The following is a 20,251-nucleotide window of genomic DNA, read 5'->3' on the forward strand; positions in this document are numbered from 1 at the left end:
TTGACAACAAAAAGCGAAAATTAAAGCTAAAGTGTGTAATTTCTGTTACCCCATGAGGAATTCTGAGGAATTACAACAACACTGTCTGTGCATCTATAGAGCCATTTTTGTCATACTCTGCAGGTGTCAGATTTATGCCCAGATTAGCCACAAATCAGATATTCAGGATATTTTGATTCAGTCATATTCTTCGACAAATCTTAATTTAATTAAAAATAAAACATAATTTTGCAGTTAGTTATTGTATGTGCATACATTAACAGTAACTGATATTATCCACCATAAACCATAATTGGTCATACCAGTCCAGGTTAGCAGGTTATGCTAGAAGGCCTAACTATCAAAGTGTGGTGAATAAGAATCGGAAGGACAAAATAACTACATGAAATTGCTTTAATTAAGTTTTTTTATACAAAGAAATGTTCAACAAACATGCCATTTTGAGATACAAAACATAAATAACAACATTATTCAGCTATAGAATCTGAATGGGAATTTAATATTGTAAAGTCAAAACAATGTGTGTTCTTCTTTTGATGAGGCAGAAGATATATAATATGATGAGGTCCAGTGAATATGTAAGTGGACGTTACATTCACAAAAAAAAGAACTTTAAAGTTTTGTGTCATTGTGTTCTGTCAAAGCTGTAATTTCTCTATTCAACTTTGATGCTTATGTATTTCTCAATGTTCTTACCTCAAATGTTGTGTTGCACAAAGTGTAGATGTAGGCCTACAGGAAAAGAACCGAGCCAATGAAGACAATTAAGCTGCTATCATTAGGTTATGGGGCCATTTTCTTTAACTGTTTGTGTATTTTAACAAGTGTTACATATTTTGGAGCCTGCCTCGAGATAAAATATATTAGTTTACTTTTATATCAACTTTTTAATATTGTTTTTTTTAACATAAAGGTTTAATGTGATTTAGAAAGAGTATATTGATGAGATTTTTAAAAAAAAGTTAAAATAATGCTCACTCTTTTTTCTTTTGAATAAATATATGTGGTGCATTTTTTTGCGTTTATTGAGTGCAACAGTATCAAGTATAAAAGAAGAATAGGAGGATCTTAAGAAAGCATGATATATTGTTGTAAAAATGCACAAGCAAAGTGCATCTCTTTGAACCTGGACTCATGGCACTTTTCCCTTAGTTGCCTTTCATCCTGGGGCTACAAGGCCTGTGTTAGTGCTGGCCAGAAACCAGGTTCAGATGGCAAGATCTGCAAAGCATCTTCCCATCCAGAGGATAGCAGCCATGCTCATTTGGTTCTGGAGAGAGTTGGATGACACAGACCTGCAGACAGTTTAAAAGAATTATGGACTGGCAGTTATTAATGTGTGTGTCTGTGTGTTGTGGGATACTTCTCAGAATGTCCATATGGTTTGCTGTTTGCTTTGCAGGATGCGTACCTCACATCTGTAGCAGTTCTCGTGGAAGGAGTGTCCCAGACATTGGACATTATAGCTGTCAGTACCGTCTTCTTTTGGAATGATTAGCAGGTTGCAGGCGCTACACTTTGGAGCATACTTCCTTTATGGACATTCAAGAGAAGAGAAATAATTTAACAAGGTCGTAAAACTTTATTTGCATTTTTATTAAGACACACTACAATGACAAAAATGTAGGAAAATCAAATTGAAATATTCTATCACAAGTCTCTTTGGTGGATCATGTGATACTTTTCTTCATTTCAAACTCAAACCTGTAATAGTCCTCGAGGCAGTAAACTTCGCCAACTTCTCCCTGAGCAAAGGCTTGCTCTCCAATTTGCTGCTTACATGTTGCACAGGTAAAACAGGAAGAATGGTATGCTCTCTCGAGTGCACGAATCACTTGATCTGTGATGGCCTCACCACAGGCCCAGCAAAGTTCCAGACTGGCCTAAAGAAACAGAAATAAACACGATACAAATACAAATAAATCCTGGAATAAAACACAATACCAACATTTCACACTGTTTGATCCATTTACCAACTACCTCATATAGGATTGCCTCCAATTTTTCATCCATATTTTTGTTTTCCCTCTTATCAAGCAGCAATTGGCTTCCATACCAATTATATATCATACAAAATCAACTTTTAGAAACTTGAGACTGGGTTGTGTTAGGTCATCCATCAAAATTGACATAGTAATTAATAGACACATAATAATACCTTTATTTTTTAATTTAAATCTGACTAGAATTCAATCTCCATTTGTAGCTTGCAACAATTACATAACAATGACGAAAACAACAGTGGCACAATGTTAACTATGATTGATGGATTTCAAGCAAGTTTTGAGTCTGTTCAAGGGATGTTCATGCTGCAGTGAAAGTAAGGGAGACCAGTGGCTATTGTGAAGATGAAGGAACACCACAGATGTGAAACACTACTGTTAGAAATAATGAAAATTGGGAGCGCCCTTAGCTCAGTTGGTAGGGCGTCCCCCCCATGGGCCTCGGCCAGCAGCGGACCCGGGTTCGATTCCAGCCCGCGGTCGTTCTCTGCATGTCACTCCCCTCTCTGCCCCATTTCAACTCTGTCTCTACACTATCAATAAAGCATAAAAATGCCAAAAAAAATCTTTAAAAAAAAGAAATAATGTAAATAATTTCTGATCTGAAGTAAATGAGTACGCAAACACACTGACATAATTTGCATTTGCAGTTCGGATAACATCCTGTATGGCTGTGATGATGTGGATGTACCTGGTAGCAGACTTCACAGAGTGGGATCCCGGCCTTGTTGTAGTAATGTTTTCCAGCCAGGGGAGTATGACAAGATCTGCACTGGAAGCAGCCGTCGTGGTACGTCCTGTTTAAGGCCTCTATTGCAGGTTCAGAAAGAGCCACGGGCTTTCGACAGAAGCCGCACACCTCTGCGTTTGCACACAAACATCAAATGTCAAGACAGGTTAGGATAAAACATATATTATCAGAGTGGAAAGGTTAAAAGCATGTGTTGTTAATGTGTACTTGGAGATCATGTTACCTTTACTCTCCCCGCTCGTGTCTTGGGCATTTATATGGATCCCATGAGATTGTTCATCTTGTTTCAACCCACTAGATGGTGTGCTTGTTTCCACCTTAAATGTAAAGCACATTCTTAATGTAACACTGAACTTTAAACTGACTGATAAACACAAAGAGTCATCTCTGTTAGTGAAGGAAAAGCTTGTTCATGAAGTGTTTTTAGGTTATTTTGTCATATAGAAAAGACAGCTGTGTCTTTGCCTTCATAATGTGTTTTACAACGGACTATTTACAACCTGCACACAACATAATAACAGTATCTGTAAATGTTGTGGGAAGTTGTAATCCTTCTCTGTGGGAAAAAAATAACTTAACTACTTCAAATGAAATTTCTTGAGGAAAGTTGGGATCAGGTGCTTAAAACAGTAAATAACAGTGGTAAACATGAACCTTTGGATGACGCAAATCCAACATTATGAGAGAAGTCTGCATACCTCTCTGTTGTGAACCGACTGCTGGCCTGGGGTCAGAGGTTGGGCCAGAGAAGGTGGTGGAAGAGCTGGTTCTTCAGAGAGTGATGTTCCCAAAGATGAAGGCAGTGCAGCAGAAGGAGGAGGAGGAGGAGAGAAGAGCTCTGTTTGGCAAGAAAAACACTCATTTCAAGTCACTTTGTAGTTAATCATACAGATAATAGTTCATCTCAAGCGATTCAAGAAAACAAATTTCAGCCCGGCCCTCATGGCTTCGGTTACATGTACAGTGCATTTCTGAAAATATGTCAGGTAATCAATGTTTTTACCAGGGCACCATTAAGCATTGAATCCAAGATGAAAAAACAGATTTGGTTGTGGATACCTGCAGCAGCTCTGTTGTTTTCTTGCTGATTTCCTCTGCTGGGTCCAGGCTGGGCTTGTACTGGGTCGGAGGCTTGGGCTGAGACCCACGCACGAGTCCGGCATTTGCTGTCTACTCTGGCGTACGATTCAGGCTGTGAGTGGTCCTCTTTTTTATGTCTGATGTTTTCACTTGGGCTGACCCGTACAGCGGCGGGCTGCTTGTCTCTGGCAGGGGCACTGTGGGCTTGGAGGGCTGGCTTCTGCTGTGTCAAGGTGGCCCGGTGAGGAGATGCCAGAGTAATGAAGACAGAAGACACCACCCTTTTTGGTGGAGCTGCTGTTGCCATGGCAGTATCAAACCCACGTACAGACTGACAAGGAGGAAGGAATGATTGTTATCTAGACTCAATATTGCAACACTGATTGTTTTGTAGTTATGTAAGGACAATCATAGAAGAGGAAGACACAGTAGACCTAACATCTTACTTGATCTCTTTGAGCAATAAGGGTAAAACATACTAACATTTACATTGTATCCCTATCATATCAACATTATTTTTTCTAAGTTTATACAGCCTCAAATTTAACTTTGGGGGAGTTCACTCTAACTTTAGAGAGGTGAATTCACACACTAACAGCCCTCATTGCCCATAATCAATGGTTTAAGAGGCAGAAAGACCCACATCCGAATAAACTGTTTCCTTTAATACACACTTATTCTGGCTGTTAGCTGCCATTACATACCTGGGAGAACATGTGGTTTGAAGACAGCTCTGTCTTTTCCTTCTCACTCCTTCCCTGTTCTGTATCTCAAAAACCTCTGGTTTGTTTTCCCTCCTATACAAGCTGCCACTGAGAGAAGACTTTACTCCGTCAGTGGCAGCTTCTATCAGCAGAAGGCCACTCCTTTTCCTTCTGTACCTCCCTCCCTTAGCTTTCTCGTCTGTCGACCCCTCCTCCTTCTCTGGCTGAATGACAATACCACCTCCCTCCCGACCGTAAAAGGTGAACAGTTAATCTCCGGCAAAGAGCAGTAAAAATCATGACACATTCATCCACTATGAAAACTTGGCAGGCACACACAAAAACAATGGCATGCACGCACATACACACAAAGAAAGTTATGCAAACAGTTGGGAAATCTAGAAAAACAGAACACTTAGACTTTTTACGAATGCAATATCAAATATCATAACGTTTCTCACAGGGTTTTCGCCCTTAAATAGACAAGCTGAGACACACAGCCACCTCCCACTCCTTTATCTCTTTGCATGCCAGCAGGATGTGACTGTACCTGCCTTTTTCTAGCAACTCAAAACTGTGTTCTTCCTCTCTCCTATGTAGCTCTGCCTTATTGTTCTGTCAGCTTTATTTTCCCTACCTCCCTCATTGAGTCTGCCTCCTTTTTTCTTCTCCCTCTTTCCTTCTTCCCTTCCCCCCACTACATTATATCACTTTAGCCTTGACTCACTATCAGTGTCACATGGGATTGTCTCCATCTGCGTCTCGCTGGCGTCTGAATGTATGGTTGACTTCATGGGACTGTACTGATGGAGCTTTTGCGTTGAAAGAACTGCAAAGGAGCAGCGGCATTACAGCGTAATGAATCAGGGCATTGTGCAAGAGGAGATATTGGTGTATTAGGAGAGAGAAAGGGGGGCTGTGGGGCAGTAAGGGATGTCTGTGAGCTTATGAAAAAGCTGCTTTGTTGTGTTTGCTCTGCTCTCCACCAGAGTGAGCCTGCAGTATTATCAGGTCTGCCGATCAGAAAATATTGTGGTTAGTTTCCGGAGCCAAACCTTGTGAGATCTGCTCCCAAACTAGGACCCAAGGGAGGATGGAGCGAGAAACTAAGTGCTGAGTAAAACTTTCCTGATCGACGTGGGTCAGGGTGAAAGAAGAGCGAGGCAGGAATGTGTGAGAGAAAGAGGGTAAACGGACAGAGACGGAGATGAGGAAAGTGATGGGGGTCTCTGTTGTTCCAGCTCTGTGGAAAGGAATGCTGCAGTGATGTCACAGTTGCAGGAGGGAGCATGCCTACTGATGACACAATCCCCAGACCTCCATGCTCCGCCCCCCACCCCAAAAAGAGCCAAAACTCTCATTAAACCCTCGGAATCTCTTCACTGCTTCTACAGCACGATGTTTCAATATACTACTCTGCAACATCACAACATAATTTCTTTACTGTAATCATCTGTTTTTTACTGTTGAGTGAGCGGCAGCATTGCAGCGAGAAGGAAAGGAAGGGAAGTGGACAGGAAGAAACACAGTTGATAAGAGAAACAATGACAACTGCATGTTCACAAATACAGTTAATGCTGATTTCCTTACTGTTAACATCTGCAGGGGTGGAAAAACTCATTCCTAAGCCAAAATACTTTTACTTTACCTAAAGTGATTCAAGCAACAGAAGATGAGATATCTGGACTTTCAGTCCCAACAAGGGATCAAGCTCTACAACAACTGGATTCTACTTTTAATGCAACATGTCTTTCATTAGACCCCCATGTCTCCCCATAAGTGGGCATGTGTGAGACTATCACATGTTCGCCTCTGTCTCTTCACACTGTCAATAAAAGCATGAACATGCCAAAAAATACATTAAAAAACAACAACAAAAACAGACCTTCACTTTGTAACACAGGTTTTTTGTTCAAAACGTCTCAAGGACAAGCTGAGATAACACAGATTACCTCATTTATGAAGCACAAAGCCGAGGTGTGGAGCAGACTGCTGTGCTCGCTCAGATGAGAGGAAGAGTGTCCCGAAAATCTACATGGTTTTTTGTGATGTGATTCATGTCAGGTTGCTCTATAGCAGTTTTTAACAAGAAATTAAGACCAGAAAAGTAGTATAAAAGGAGATCTTTAACTGTTTTCACCAGCTCTGTCATACTTCTCATGCCAGGCGATGTGGTTTAATGTGTACAATTGGTGTACTACACCTTTAATTAGGGAGTCAGTTACCGTCATTGGGCCATGGATGCTGTAAGTAATTGCAATCTTATCATGTACACCAGCGATTCCCGGACCGGTGCCGGTCTGTTGACCGGTTAGTACCGGGCCTTGAAATATTTCTAGAATATATACTTTTTTTAAGTGTTTAATTTTCAAACCTATTTCATCCAAAACAAAAACACTAAATACATTCAAATGTCTTTCTTTGAGCAGAAGCCTTATGCTAACAGCTAAAAACGTAAAAGTTGTTTCAGCTTTACAGGTTAAAAAGGAGACTTGAAATGACCCGGAGTTGTCTGCTGTGATGGACATCATTGCTGGTGATGACGCAATTTGAATCCTTTCGTCGGAAGGTGGCTGTCTGTCTGTCCAGTCTGGGTGTTTGCTGTGGGGGAGGAGGGTGGTCATCCCCTTGTCACTTCGCACAAAAGTGCTGCAGCACCTATGTTCGGGACACAGTGGAATAGTAGAAGCTACTTTTGGTGGCCTCAATCGAGGAGCTGGCCAAAAACTGTTCATCTGGCCAAAAAATCATAAACAATCCCGGCACCTCTTCACCCCCTGAGTTCCCACAAGGACCATGGCAGCGTGTGCATATTGATTTTGCGGTACCATTGGAGGACAGAATGTTCAATTTTGCTGTTGATGCACACAGTAAATGGCCGGAGGCGGCTATCATGAGATCAACAACTGCAGATTTCAGATACACTTGTCTGAAATGTCATATAATATTTGAATAATAATATAGGCCTATGGCTGTTGTTTTGTTTCATCTATAGTACGTTCGTTGTAAGAGGGGAGGAGATGTTGTGTATTTTCGGTTACTATTCTATAGGAAGAAATTGCCGGTGTATTCTGGGTAATATTATGGTGGAAGCCTCTTGCTGTTCTTACCACTGTTACTGTACAAGCATCATGGTGGCTGAAATAAACAGTTAATGTAACGTTGTTGTCCAAGACTATGTTGGTTATACATTAAACCTGTGAAGAGGTAAAGATATAAAACGTTCCATCCCTGACCATGTGTTTTAATCCTTCATCTTCTGCTGGTGGAGGTCTGATGTGAGGACTTTGATCAGTTTTCTGCTCATATCTGTTGCACTTTATGGTGTAATTAAATAATTTGGACCTGATATAGTCATGCAGTGTTGTTATGCTGCTTGGCAATCCCCCATTCATGATTGTGTCTTCCTTTATATGAAGCACTAAAGCAGTACAATATTAAAGCAAGGTTATTGCCTGCAATAATTACACTCAACAAAAATATAAACGCAACACTTTTGTTTTTGCTCCCATTTTTCATGAGATGGACTTAAAGATCTAAAATTCATTCCAGATACACAATTGTACCATTTCTCTCAAACATTGTTCACAAATCTGTCTAAATGTGTGATAGTGAGCACTTCTGCTTTGCTGAGATAATCCATCCCACCTCACAGGTGTGCCACATCAAGATGCTGATCTGACATCATGATTAGTGCACAGGTGTGCCTTAGACTGTCCACAATAAAAGGCCACCCTGAAATGTGCAGTTTTGTCTCACAGCAAAATGCCACAGATGCCACAAGCATTGAGGGAGCGTGCAATTGGCATGCTGACAGCAGGAATGTCAACCAGATCTGTTGCTCGTGCATTGAATGTTCATTTCTCCACCATAAGCCGTCTCCAGCAACTTCGCACAGCCATTGAAGAGGAGTGGACCAACATTCCACATGCCACAATTGACAATCTGATAAACTCTATGCGAAGAAGATGTGTTGCACTGCATGAGGCAAATGGTGGTCACACCAGATACTGACTGGTTCTGAGTCCCCAGACCCCCAATAAAGCAAAAAAATGCACATTTCAGAGTGGCCTTTTATTGTGGACAGTCTAAGGCACACCTGTGCACTAATCATGATGTCAGATCAGCATCTTGATGTGGCACACCTGTGAGGTGGGATGGATTATCTCAGCAAAGCAGAAGTGCTCACTATCACACATTTAGACAGATTTGTGAACAATGTTTGAGAGAAATGGTACAATTGTGTATCTGGAATGAATTTTAGATCTTTAAGTCCATCTCATGAAAAATGGGAGCAAAAACAAAAGTGTTGCGTTTATATTTTTGTTGAGTGTACATTTGCTGAAGCTCCTAATCGTCCGGTTGATACTGGAATAACAGCTGCTGCTGCACGGTGCAAAGTTACAAACTCTTTGTTTCTGTTTAAATAATCAATATCAGTGTACACAATAATAATTGTATTGTTTCATTTATAATATTGAATATAAACACATTGGAGGTAGTCACAGGTATTTGAGGTATTTTGGGGTGCACCATCAACTGTCATCTGATGAAGTTTTCCTTGTGCGTTCCCTTGTTTTGTGGCTGGATTTTGTCAAGTGCATATTCTCGTCTTCCTAAAAAGTGAAGCATAACAGATACAAAAATAGGCATTTAGGAAAAGTTGGCTCAAAAAGAAAGGGGGAGGCAGGAATGATACTGGTAACATCATTGTGAGGGGAAGAGACAATTGACACGGACCTTTAACACAGCTTGCAGCAGGTCCTGAGAGGGCAGCAGGCAGACCGCCTCGCCCATGAAGGCGATGAGGATGTGGAGGACATCAGACCAGTAACCCACAGTCAGCATGAGAACCAGTAAGCCTCCCAATCGCATCACCACACTGTTCAACAGGGCTTCCTTGCCAGTTTGACGATTCTGATCCTCTGTGCACAATGAAACAAAAAAAGAGATTCAATGTAACTCTTACAGTCTATTGCTACAGCAGTGTAACTTTAGAATGACTGATATGTTCTTGTTTTCTAACATATTGTCTGTTTTTGCTGACAACATTTGTGGTTCAGTTTTAAAAGTACTTTAAAATGTATTGACTTATTTGCCAAATATTTGGCCCGACAATCACCTTGAATATAAAACACCAACATGGTGTAACACAGTGTCAACGGAGTCCAAAACTTCAGAACATCCTTCTGGTACAGGAAGTGGTCGTAAACCGTGGTGGTGGAAGCCACAGTTGCAAGAGCAAAGGCCAAGACAACCACTCTTTGTAGTGAAGCCAGTATGGTGTGTCCGGAGGTCAGGAGGCTGATGCACTTCCCACAGTAACGCTCTGTGCTATGTAGTGGGTAGAGGCTGGCCACATGGCTCCACAGGCTGTGGCTGGCACTTGCCAGTGCCCAGCTGACAGCAGCTGCCAGAAACAAGCTGAGGGAGCTGTGTGGAGCCCCCTGATGGAGGAAAGCCAGAGTACAGGTGAGGCCGCAACCCAGGGAGAACTGGCATTGGATCAGGAGCAGGTCTAGGCCTCTGCCATTGGCCTCCTGAGTTCAGATAGAAGGAGAAGCGTAAAAAGATCAGATCAGTATATCAGAAAACATACAGTACATACTAGTATATACAGTCACCGACCACTTTATTAGGTACACCTGTTCAATTGCTTGTAAAACAAAAAGTTAATCAGCCAATCACATGGCAGCAACTCAATGCATTTAGGCATGATTAGTTATACTGTATGTGTTAACAAGAAATTGAACTGGTGTACCTAATAAAGTGGCCGGTGAGTGTATATTCTCTATGTTGAACACAAGAAGAAAGTAAGGTACACCCGGGTGTAAAACAGGCCTAAATGAATATGCTGTGACTGAGGAACTCACCTGTCCTGTTGATGCCCAGGCAGAAACAGCCCTGAGACAAAACTCCAGCACTATCAGAGAGGAAACCCGTGGGCCCATCAAAGACAGGAGGACTGTAAGGGAGCAGAACTGGAAAGCTGCAATCCATTTCCCCCTCAGAGGATTTCCAAATGAGGATGACCCCCGTTTGCTTTCAGTTTCAGAATCACTGTGTGGAGAGTTTGACAATGAAGCCTACATACTGCTCATTATTAAAATATATATTATTTTTTCCTTTTAATAGATTGAACTAACCTGCATGTTTCAAGGAAGTTGTAAACTCGCAACAAATTGAACAGCACAGATATTCCAGCTGCACCCACAATACCTTTAAAACATGAATAACAACCACAACTAAATAGATTAGTATGTAGAGAGACAACTTAACCAATAGTGCAGTATGTAGCTGTTTCCATTGGAAAGGAGGAACAACTTAATATCAACTCACCTTGAAAAAAACTGTCTATTGGGTTTAAATCAAAAAGCGTCCATTCAGAGTTTCCCAGGATCCAGGAGAAGGGGAGAAACATTTTTATGTTTTCCTTGTCTCAACAAGGACACACAAACAACACTATGACCTCTCACTCATGCTACCTAAGCTGACCAGGCTCATCAGGTCCCAGCTTGCAAAATGTTGGAGTTCTAAAGGTCAAATGTGATTTGAATGTGGTGGTTTGTCTAATCAACGCCTGATGAAAGAGGCTAAAAGTCCTCTGAAACTGGACTCACAAAGCAATCAGCCAACCTTTTTAACTCGGTCAAAATAAAATCCCACTTTGCTTTCAATGCGTCTGATGCGCTTGTGTCCAAGGAGATACAAAAACAATGTATTGAATTTAATTCATACAAATAATTTATTTGTTAACAACATAATTATTATTTTAAACAACAAATGCTTTTCAAAGGCTTCAAGTAGCCATAGATGGGGCGACCGTGGCTCAGGTGGTAGAGCAGGTTGGCCAATGATCCAAGGGTTGGTGGTCGGAGGGGCCGTAGGCGCTGAATGGCAGCCACACTTCCGTCAGTCTGCCCCAGGGCAGCTGTGTCTACTATCGTAGTTTACCACCACAAGTATGACTGTGTGTGAATGAATGGAACCAGAGACCCTGTAAAGTGCTTTGAGTGCCTTGAAAAGCGCTATATAAATCCAATCCATTATGTCTGAGCGCCAAACCTCAAATCAAATAGCATTCTCGGCTTTAGCTACCAGTAGTTCATATGTTAGTGAATTAAAACATTCCCATCAAGTGTCTTTCTTTATATACTGTATAGACAAGGCAACTGGAATTAGGCATTAATCTATCACAAATTGCAGCAATAAAACTGGACTTCAAACATTAAATAAAGAGATCAAGTTTTAATAATCCAGTCATCTTCAGGTCATCTTCACTCCATTGTTATGTCTGCCAGACTGTGGATATAATGTCTCTCCTTTCAGCTTTGCTGTGAGCCAACATGTGCAAACCTGACATGTTGCTGCATAAATTCATCTCATTCATACCATTTGAGGTACAAAGATAAATCCTAAGAGTCAGTCAGCAGCTTCATATAAATTAGAAATTTGACAGAAATGTTTGTTAGTCTGTGCAACATGTCTAGTCGACCTGAATCGAGGAGTTGAATGCGCTTTTTCCTTTTCTGTCACAGTTAGCCGAGGGGGTTGATACCAGTCTTGAGTCTGTACAGTAAATATGAGGTAAATGCCAGGAGCTGTTAGCTTTTTGATTTTATTACTGTTGGACAGAGCTGGGCTTTACCCCCGTTTCCAGTCTTTATGCTAAGCTAAGCTAATGACTCTTGGCTTTTATATTTAGAACAGGAATGAGAGTGGTATTGATCTTCTCATCTAACTCTTGGCTAGAAAATTAATAACAATTTACTCAATGTTAAACTTTCAGCTTACATTCAGTGCTTCATTATTTGATGGACCACTTCAAAAGCTACAACTTGAGTCCAGTAAGGTAATTCCCAGGGCTTTTGGGATGTTTTAGCTCCTTCCCTGGCTCTGGTTGTTCTTCAATGTCTGTTGCCTCATCATATCCCAGAAGAGCATGCTGAGCATTGTGTGTGGAGCCAGGCGCAGGAAGACAGGGCCCATGCCTTTGTACAACCCCAGCAGGCCCTCAGCTTGGCACACCTTCAGCATACAATCTGAAAATCCATGGTAGAGACGCCCCTGAAAGGAAGATAAGGAAAACAATGAGTCTCCAGAGCTTTCATCTGAGCCTGCATTTAGCTGCAATACTCAATATTTGGTGCCATTGTCAAGCACTTAAAGAACAAATTTGATGAGAGGAGGTCACTTTATACTCACTCTATGAAACTCGTCCACTGGCTGGTTGTACAGCCGTGTACTTATGACGTCAAACGGTGTCATGGTGATGGCTACAGCGACCCCACTGATCATGGCAGCTACCAGAGCCACGAGCCAGCTGTTTGGACTAAACAACTGCAAGGAAAAAAAAATTTAAAACATGGTTTGACTTTGGCTGACAGCGTGATGACAACTGTTGTTTTACATGTGCTGTACAAATGTCAGCTATTCCTCACGTCTACCTGGGAATGTGACACCCAGTCCTTGGCCGAGGTGAACGTTGCCAGTTGAGCAGCTGATCCCACCATGACTCGAGGCACAGCCCCGTTCACACCCCTCCAAAGGCCAATCAAACCTTCTCGTCTATAGATGGTAACAAAGGCATCGGACACTCCCTGAAATAGAGGAACAGGATTAAACAATAGAAGCTAATGATACTGCGTGAGTTTTTAGGTGATAGAAATACGTTTTGTCCTTTCTTTAAATGTATTTTATTATAAAGCCATTTTCATGCATATAGCTTCAAGCCACTTCAAACAAAGGTACCTTCTTTGCATTATTCACTGCATTTGACAGGGAAATTAAGTATTTGTTTTACCCAAATACATGTATTTACAGATAAAGTTACCTATTCACATTGCAAATGAAATACACTGGGCACCCCACACAGGTGTTTTAATCACTCTGGCTGATTTATGTACTAATATATGAGAATATTAACAGGGTAAGACTTTCTGCCATTGGTTCTGTAAAACCAATAGAGGGGTAAGGGAGCTGTCAATCAAGTGCAGTTTATACACACACTGAGAAGAGGTCTAATTAACAAGTGGAAGTTTAAAGATCTGTGTGGGCCGACTACAGCATTTTAGATGATCACTTTATCATGCATTATTATGATTGACCTATACTAAACAGTGTATATTTGAGTTTGCTCTGCTTCAACACAAGCTTTAAGATACTTTAATGCATCAGTAGTGACAAATCAATTATTTAAAGAAATAGAACACTTTGAGGGTTCAGGCTGTATAATGATGAGGGCACTTATTTTTGACACTAAGTATGTTTCTCTGGTATATACTTTTACTTTGAAGTTTGAATGAACGACTTTTACTTATATTGGAGTATGTGTTGTATTGTGTGTTTACTCTGTGGTATCCACTTTCACTTAAGTAAAGCATCTATTTACAAAGCGAGAAATCATTCCAGATGAAGAAACGTATTAGAATATGTTCATTTGTTTTGTTTAAAACACCTTACCAGATGGTTATGCTGGTGGCCTACTGCTATGGCCTCCACAGTTTGAGCCTGCAGATGGGTCTTCACCTACAAAGAGAAAGTGCAGGATGAGTTAGGTAACATTTACAGGTAACTCTGCTAATGTTCAACAGGTATGTGTTACATCACGCATACTTTGACCGGATCTCGTCTATCAAAACTCCACAGCAGTTCATTTGCACCAAACCTTAACCGTCACACTGTTGCAGCAGTTAAAGCATGCACAAAACCCTGGAAGCTTCTCTATTCCATCTCAGGGTTCAGGTGTCAGTAAAATAACCTTCATGTCTCCTTCATTCATTCACTCATTGCCAATGGCACACAGCAAGGAGCCACAAGATACTGTGTATTTATGGCCACAGTGGAAACAACGTGCAGGCTATCTTTAGTGACCTAGATACGTATATAAAAATATGTCCAAGAAATATTTTCTTTCCATGACGAAGCTGAGACAGAAAAACAACAACACTAATCTTGTTATACAAAGGGGGAAAAGCAGAGAACATTCATACACGGTGCAGTAATTCAAGAAGAGATGGTATGGATGTCAAAACACGTTTTAAACATTAGACATTATTTGAGTGCGTCAAGTCTCATCTGGTTTCATGGATGCATATTAAACTTATGACAAACAAAGCTGGGTGGGGCCGATGTCTGGACAGGGGTTAGGGGGCAGATTGGTAATAAAGAAAAACTACTCATCCGTCTGTATGAGATAGATATGATAATCAGTTTCAGATTATATTGTTTAATCTTGTACTCTTTAAAACAAGATGTAATCAAACTAGATGACTGTGAGTAACCGGATCCTATTGTACACATCCACGTAACGTTGCTTTACTTCACAAGCTCTCATGCTGAATCAAAATAGATGTAGGGACATTTGAGACCCCTTTGAAAGTAAGCCGAGGGGTCAGTTTGTGATGATCAACGATACTCTTACTAAGGCCAAATGCAGATGGTTTACAATGTCAGGTTTGAATTGAAGTATTTCCAATTGTGTTTCTGTATTTTATTTTTTCTATATCTTTATTAAAAAAGGTGACAACCTTAAATTTTTCCACCCAGTCAGGAAACTGCTGTTGTTTCCCCTCTTCTTACCCTACCTTAAACTACCTTAAGTAACTTTCCTTAAGTTTTGGTGGCTGTAATTCTTCTTCCTGCCCATGTTTTTTTGACACACATCAAGTAAGTTTTTATCATTCTTTATGTAAATATATTTTTTGTACAAATGTACTATCTGTGTAATGAGGCTTCAGGGCCGGTAGCCTACAGACAGGAGGAAAGATTACAGCTAACCAAAAACAAGGTTCATTGTACAGTGAGCACTTTAAAATGTTGCCCAAAGTGTGTAGCGTTTAAAATAAAGATTATTAGTTGACGTCACAATGCTGTCTGTCATTTGAAATGTTTACAAAGCTGACACATGTATTATGTTTCTGTAGATTACTACTTCAAAGAGGATGGCCGGAATGGTTACATTGAGGTCTTTGTCACTGAGGATGCAGACATGCAGTTGCAAACAGGGTCTGATTTCTGGCTATATACATCCTTGTTGGCCTTAACATTCAAACGTTTGACTGTATGGTCTGATAAAAATAGTGTTCTGCTGAAATCTTTTGCATAATGTATGTGATGCTTGCTGCAAGGCACAATTACACATATTCTTTCCGCACAAGCTCTGTTAATTAACTCATGTGGTTTCTCTTTAACCTGTGCGTGCGTGGTGTGTGTGTGTGTGTGTGTGAGATTGAGTGTCATCGGCTCCTCCACTCTCAATGGCAAATGGAGTCTCAATTTCCAATGAGTTGTTGGACCTTTTAGGCTCACACAGATACCAGCAAAGTGACACAACGTCTGAAGGATGCATTTTAAATATTCAAAACAACTATTACCATAAACTGTGTCATTCCCCAGTATACGCTAACAGCACCACCAGTTTACCCTGACTATCAAGTATTGGTTATTGGACAAACTTTAAATTGACCTACCAATGGATTGTTACACCAACTGATTGAATTGAACCTATTGGGGCTGACCTATAATGACCTATAGAGCCATGATTCATGACAGTATCCCCTCAAGGGGTTGCAGGATGAATGTATAGGGTCACAAGACATTTACCAGCGACGGAAGTCAAAAACTTTTCCTTTTCCTATTCTTTTCTAACATCTGTAATAGAGGATGTAATAACAAAAGAGAACCTTAAAGTAAACTTACCAAGTAGGCAGGAGAAGCAATGAAGGCACCCAGCGCCCCGGCCCCTGCCCCTGACAGCAGACTCCCCCCGTGATAGGAGGTGATACCCAGAGATTCACAGTAGGAGTACGAGCCCAACCTCACACCGTTCATCAAGCCCTGGTAGATGAGCCCGACCGAAAGGCCCTTCTGCAGGCCCCGGAGCCCGTCCGTCTGGCCCACCACCCAGAGGGCCTGCAGCACTCCGCGGTAGTGTCTCTGGTAGGATCCCCGCGCTCGCAGCTCTCCCTGAAGCTGCAGACGAGTCTTCACCACCTCCAGAGGATTGGTGAAGACGCAGGCCGCACAACAGGCAAGAGCGCCTAAGGCAAAGTCCAGAGGAGGCCAGACCAGTGGAGGGGACGGCGAGGGGCCGAAGGAGGAACCACGGGGAACAGAGGATACTGTGGATGCCATCTTTACGGGAGTTCTGTCACAAAACACAGTCTCTTCTGGTGAAGGTTTCAGCAGCCTTGCACTGGTCATCCCTGAGAGGAGATCTGCACAGTTTGTCCCCTGTGATGAATCGTCTCCCTTGTCGCAGCTTGTGGGGAACAGGGAGAGTGTATTGTATTGTACTATCTAGCAAATTCACAAACAAATCAGCTTTTGTGATAAGTCCACGCTCCCCTTTGATGTCCGTCTGTGGTGACTTTCATTAGCTTCCTTGACTGTCAGTCTGTTCAAAGTAAGCACCATCTGCAAGAGAAGTCCTTCATGTTTGTATGGAAACATTTTTTGAATTGTGATTATTAGTCAGGTATTTAGAAAGAATCTGCATACACGTCAACGTGACCTAGAGTGCATCAAGAGAAAGACTTAAGGGACTCCTGTTTGAATGGAATTCTTCACATGACACACATTTTGAAAACATGCAGCTTAACACCCTAAACATAAAAGTTTCATTTAAATAATTTAAAGTTTGCATCTTTGCGAGCAGACAAACACGCACACACACGCACTCACACTCACACACACACACACACACACACACACACACACACACACACACACACACACACACACACACACACACACACACACACACACACACACACACACACACACACACACACACACACACACCACTCCAGTCAGTTACATTCAAACCAGGATACAACTACAAAAACTAGCAACATGTTGCAAACACACACACAAACAGAAAATATCCTCCTCACCAGTCGACAAGTTATTAAAACGCGAATAATTTAATTTTAGGAACTTAATTCAGAAACTCACAGTGTATAGTGATCATGTGCAGCTCCATTCTTCCCCTCTCCCCCATCCCTGTAAACATGTGTCCTCAGCAAATTCATTGTGACAGTCTCCTCCCACTGCCTCGGGTCGCCGCCCGCCGCCAGTAAGGCTTCAGGCACCGTCTACCACAACACCACGTCCCCAAATCTGCACCAATCAGATGGCCGGGCTTCAACGCCCCTTGCTCCGGCCCTATAGGAGCTCTCTGTGTAAAAGGTTATTGTCGGTCTAAAAGAAGAGGGGAGGAGGGAAGGAGTGCGAGGATCCGAGGTAGGTGTAGAAACAAGGTTAATCTGCCGACGGTAGTAGGCCTATGGATAATCCCAGAAACAAAACAAACAAGGCTGTGGGCTACTCTTTCACTTTTGCACCATATATTTAATGAAAAGGCTACATTTCATGAAATTACCTACCACGGGTAGGTCTAGAATAGATAATACATTACATGGGAGCGTGTCTATCCCTGTGTTTCAAATCACATACTTTCCCCTTTTACTATACATACTAAATCATGTTGGTTTCCACTTCAAAATGCAATTGGATGTATTATGGCATCCTGGTATTTTTGGCATTCTTTATTTGACATGCATGTATTGGGACATCTTAAATCTTTTTTCTACCATTCTAAATAGTAGTGTGGGGATTGGAACACAGCTGTTACCCTAACCACCCAGCTGTGAACCTGAACCTAATCGCTAATGTCAGCCCTCAACATAGGGCTGTGGAACAATGGGGATGACCCCCATTAATTATCTGAAGCATTTGTTGTAAAGTGCGATTTGGATATATATTAGTGCCCCATATGATGCCACTTGCAATTGAAGTGACTCATTCCAAAGGAGCCACCAGAGGGCGCGCGTCTAAACCGCTATGAAGTTTAAAAACGATAGGAAATTACTTCCATACTATGTGTCTGAATTTCAAAAACAGTCTCAAATCAACCTCTTATAATAGGTCCATTAAGTCAACGCAATATTTACAAATAGCTCTTTATGAGCTTTTAATGGTTCCATGTGATCTTCCTCAGCAGACGGAGTTTGGAAAACCAAGGTGGTCAAATTTGGAAAACAAGAACATCCAGGAAACTGAGGATGAAGAGTTCAGAGGAGTGACTGAAATGCTGTTAATCATATGGAATGGTCGAAATGTATGATTATCATTTTAATAACCTTAGGGCTTAATATCACAGACAGTTGTAAGATTGCAGAGTTGTCCATGTGAGCATTTAAAACTACATAAGGACATCATATATATATATATATTAAATGTGTTATTTAAACTTAATGATGGTTCAGCTATCAGTTACTTTACTAGATACAATACCATACGTCTGTCTTGGCAAATTTCCCTTGAAAATATTGAAATTATTTTAATGGGATGGTTTTAAACTTTAGAATAGGAAATTTTAACATTTTGATTTCCGGCCTTGGAAACTTGGAAAACTCAATCTGCTGAGGAAGATGGTGTTCTATGATCAAAAGCTTCAGAATCAGCTACCAATGGACCTTATTGCAAGATCCATAAAATGCATTAATAAACAGAGAAGGGATCTTACGACTGTGACAGAGCAGACATGGAGGCCTTTATTGTTTAACTATGTTTTAAGTACAGTGCCACATCCCTCCCCCACCGTGGCCCCCGACACACATTAGTCAACAACTTATAACCACCACCGTGCACACATACACACACTCACACTGTTTTTCAATGTAAACATTGCAGGCTTAAAGAGTGATACAAAAAGCAACGAAGTCTTCAACTGCTTCTTCCATTATCCAAGAGCTTCTCTCTGCCAAGAGTTTCGAGGAGGATAACACAGGAAAACTGAAATGTTACTGTTTGGTTGATCAAGTTTTGAAAAAAGAAAAAGTTATTTCTAATAACTGTAGCCACAAACACTACACACACACACACACACACACACACACACACACACACACACACACACACACACACACACACACACACACACACACACACACACACAGTCTCATTCAACCAAATGTTGTTATCAAAAGCCCCTTTTACACAGCCAGTGAAAGCCGGGAATATGCCGGCCTTTCGGCCCTCCCCCCAGCTGTGTAAACGCGACAGTTGCGGAACGAGGGAAGAAAGGTGCGAGTGATCGTTCCGGGAATTTTACTACCTCGGGGGGTAGTAAGATTCCCGACACGATCAGTTCCGCCTCTCTGTTTAAATGCTCCAGCTTGTTGTTGCGGAACAGGGGGGCGTTTGACGTTCCATAGTCTACGTTCTAAACATGCGACCATGTTAGCAGTTGAAGGACGTGTGTTTAACATTAACCACGGCGGCCTGATGTCCCGTAAAAATCACCAAATAAAAGGAACGGTGTATAATCTAGTTGATCATAAGGTCCGTTGCTCAATCCGAACCCCCGCGCTTCATTTTGCAGAGTGTATGAGTCTATTTCTGCCCAGGAGAAGTTGTACAATGGAAAGCTAGGCTAGGCTAAGTAAGGGATAAAGTATAGCGAACGGGTCACTTGCTAGAAATAAAGACCGACAAGCTGAAGCAGGAGCCCGACGCGCAGCGGAGGGCTCTTGTTCAGCTTGAAGGTCGACCTAGTAACGGGGGAATAGTCTGCTCGCCCCGCTAGACTGTCTGCTTCAGCTGACTGAAGGCTCCGGCTCAGCTGTTAGCCACAGAGCTACTGTTTTGCTAACACATTCCGCCGCCGCTATTATTATCCTAAGTCTGAGCGTATATCCACACTTTAT

The 20,251-nt window shown here is 41.6% G+C and overlaps 3 protein-coding genes across 3 annotated transcripts; all 3 read right to left on the reverse strand.

Moving 5' to 3' along the window:
- Positions 1-379: 379 nt before the first annotated feature.
- Positions 380-4,696, reverse strand: fblim1 (filamin binding LIM protein 1). The gene is made up of 8 exons (XM_080025744.1): positions 4,539-4,696; positions 3,814-4,165; positions 3,453-3,592; positions 2,978-3,071; positions 2,695-2,864; positions 1,705-1,883; positions 1,412-1,532; positions 380-1,295 (listed from the first exon to the last, which is right to left on the reverse strand). Exons 1-8 carry the CDS (start codon positions 4,548-4,550, stop codon positions 1,185-1,187), a joined length of 1,179 nt encoding a protein of 392 aa, XP_079881870.1. The 5' UTR covers positions 4,551-4,696; the 3' UTR covers positions 380-1,184.
- A 4,377-nt stretch (positions 4,697-9,073) lies between these two features.
- LOC307249711 (transmembrane protein 82-like) lies at positions 9,074-10,959 on the reverse strand (the record flags this gene model as incomplete). The annotated part of the gene is made up of 6 exons (XM_080026562.1): positions 9,074-9,154; positions 9,279-9,463; positions 9,661-10,078; positions 10,412-10,598; positions 10,685-10,757; positions 10,878-10,959. 6 exons carry the CDS (start codon positions 10,957-10,959, stop codon positions 9,074-9,076), a joined length of 1,026 nt encoding a protein of 341 aa, XP_079882688.1.
- A 966-nt stretch (positions 10,960-11,925) lies between these two features.
- slc25a34 (solute carrier family 25 member 34) lies at positions 11,926-17,599 on the reverse strand. Its single transcript, XM_080025656.1, has 6 exons — positions 17,496-17,599; positions 16,239-16,955; positions 14,001-14,066; positions 12,986-13,138; positions 12,744-12,878; positions 11,926-12,605 (listed from the first exon to the last, which is right to left on the reverse strand). Exons 2-6 carry the CDS (start codon positions 16,740-16,742, stop codon positions 12,417-12,419), a joined length of 1,047 nt encoding a protein of 348 aa, XP_079881782.1. The 5' UTR covers positions 16,743-16,955; positions 17,496-17,599; the 3' UTR covers positions 11,926-12,416.
- Between the last annotated feature and the right edge of the window lie 2,652 nt (positions 17,600-20,251).

The sequence above is a fragment of the Ammodytes marinus genome (assembly GCF_949987685.1).
Source record: "Ammodytes marinus genome assembly, chromosome: 4".
NCBI classification, from domain to species: domain Eukaryota; kingdom Metazoa; phylum Chordata; class Actinopteri; order Uranoscopiformes; family Ammodytidae; genus Ammodytes; species Ammodytes marinus.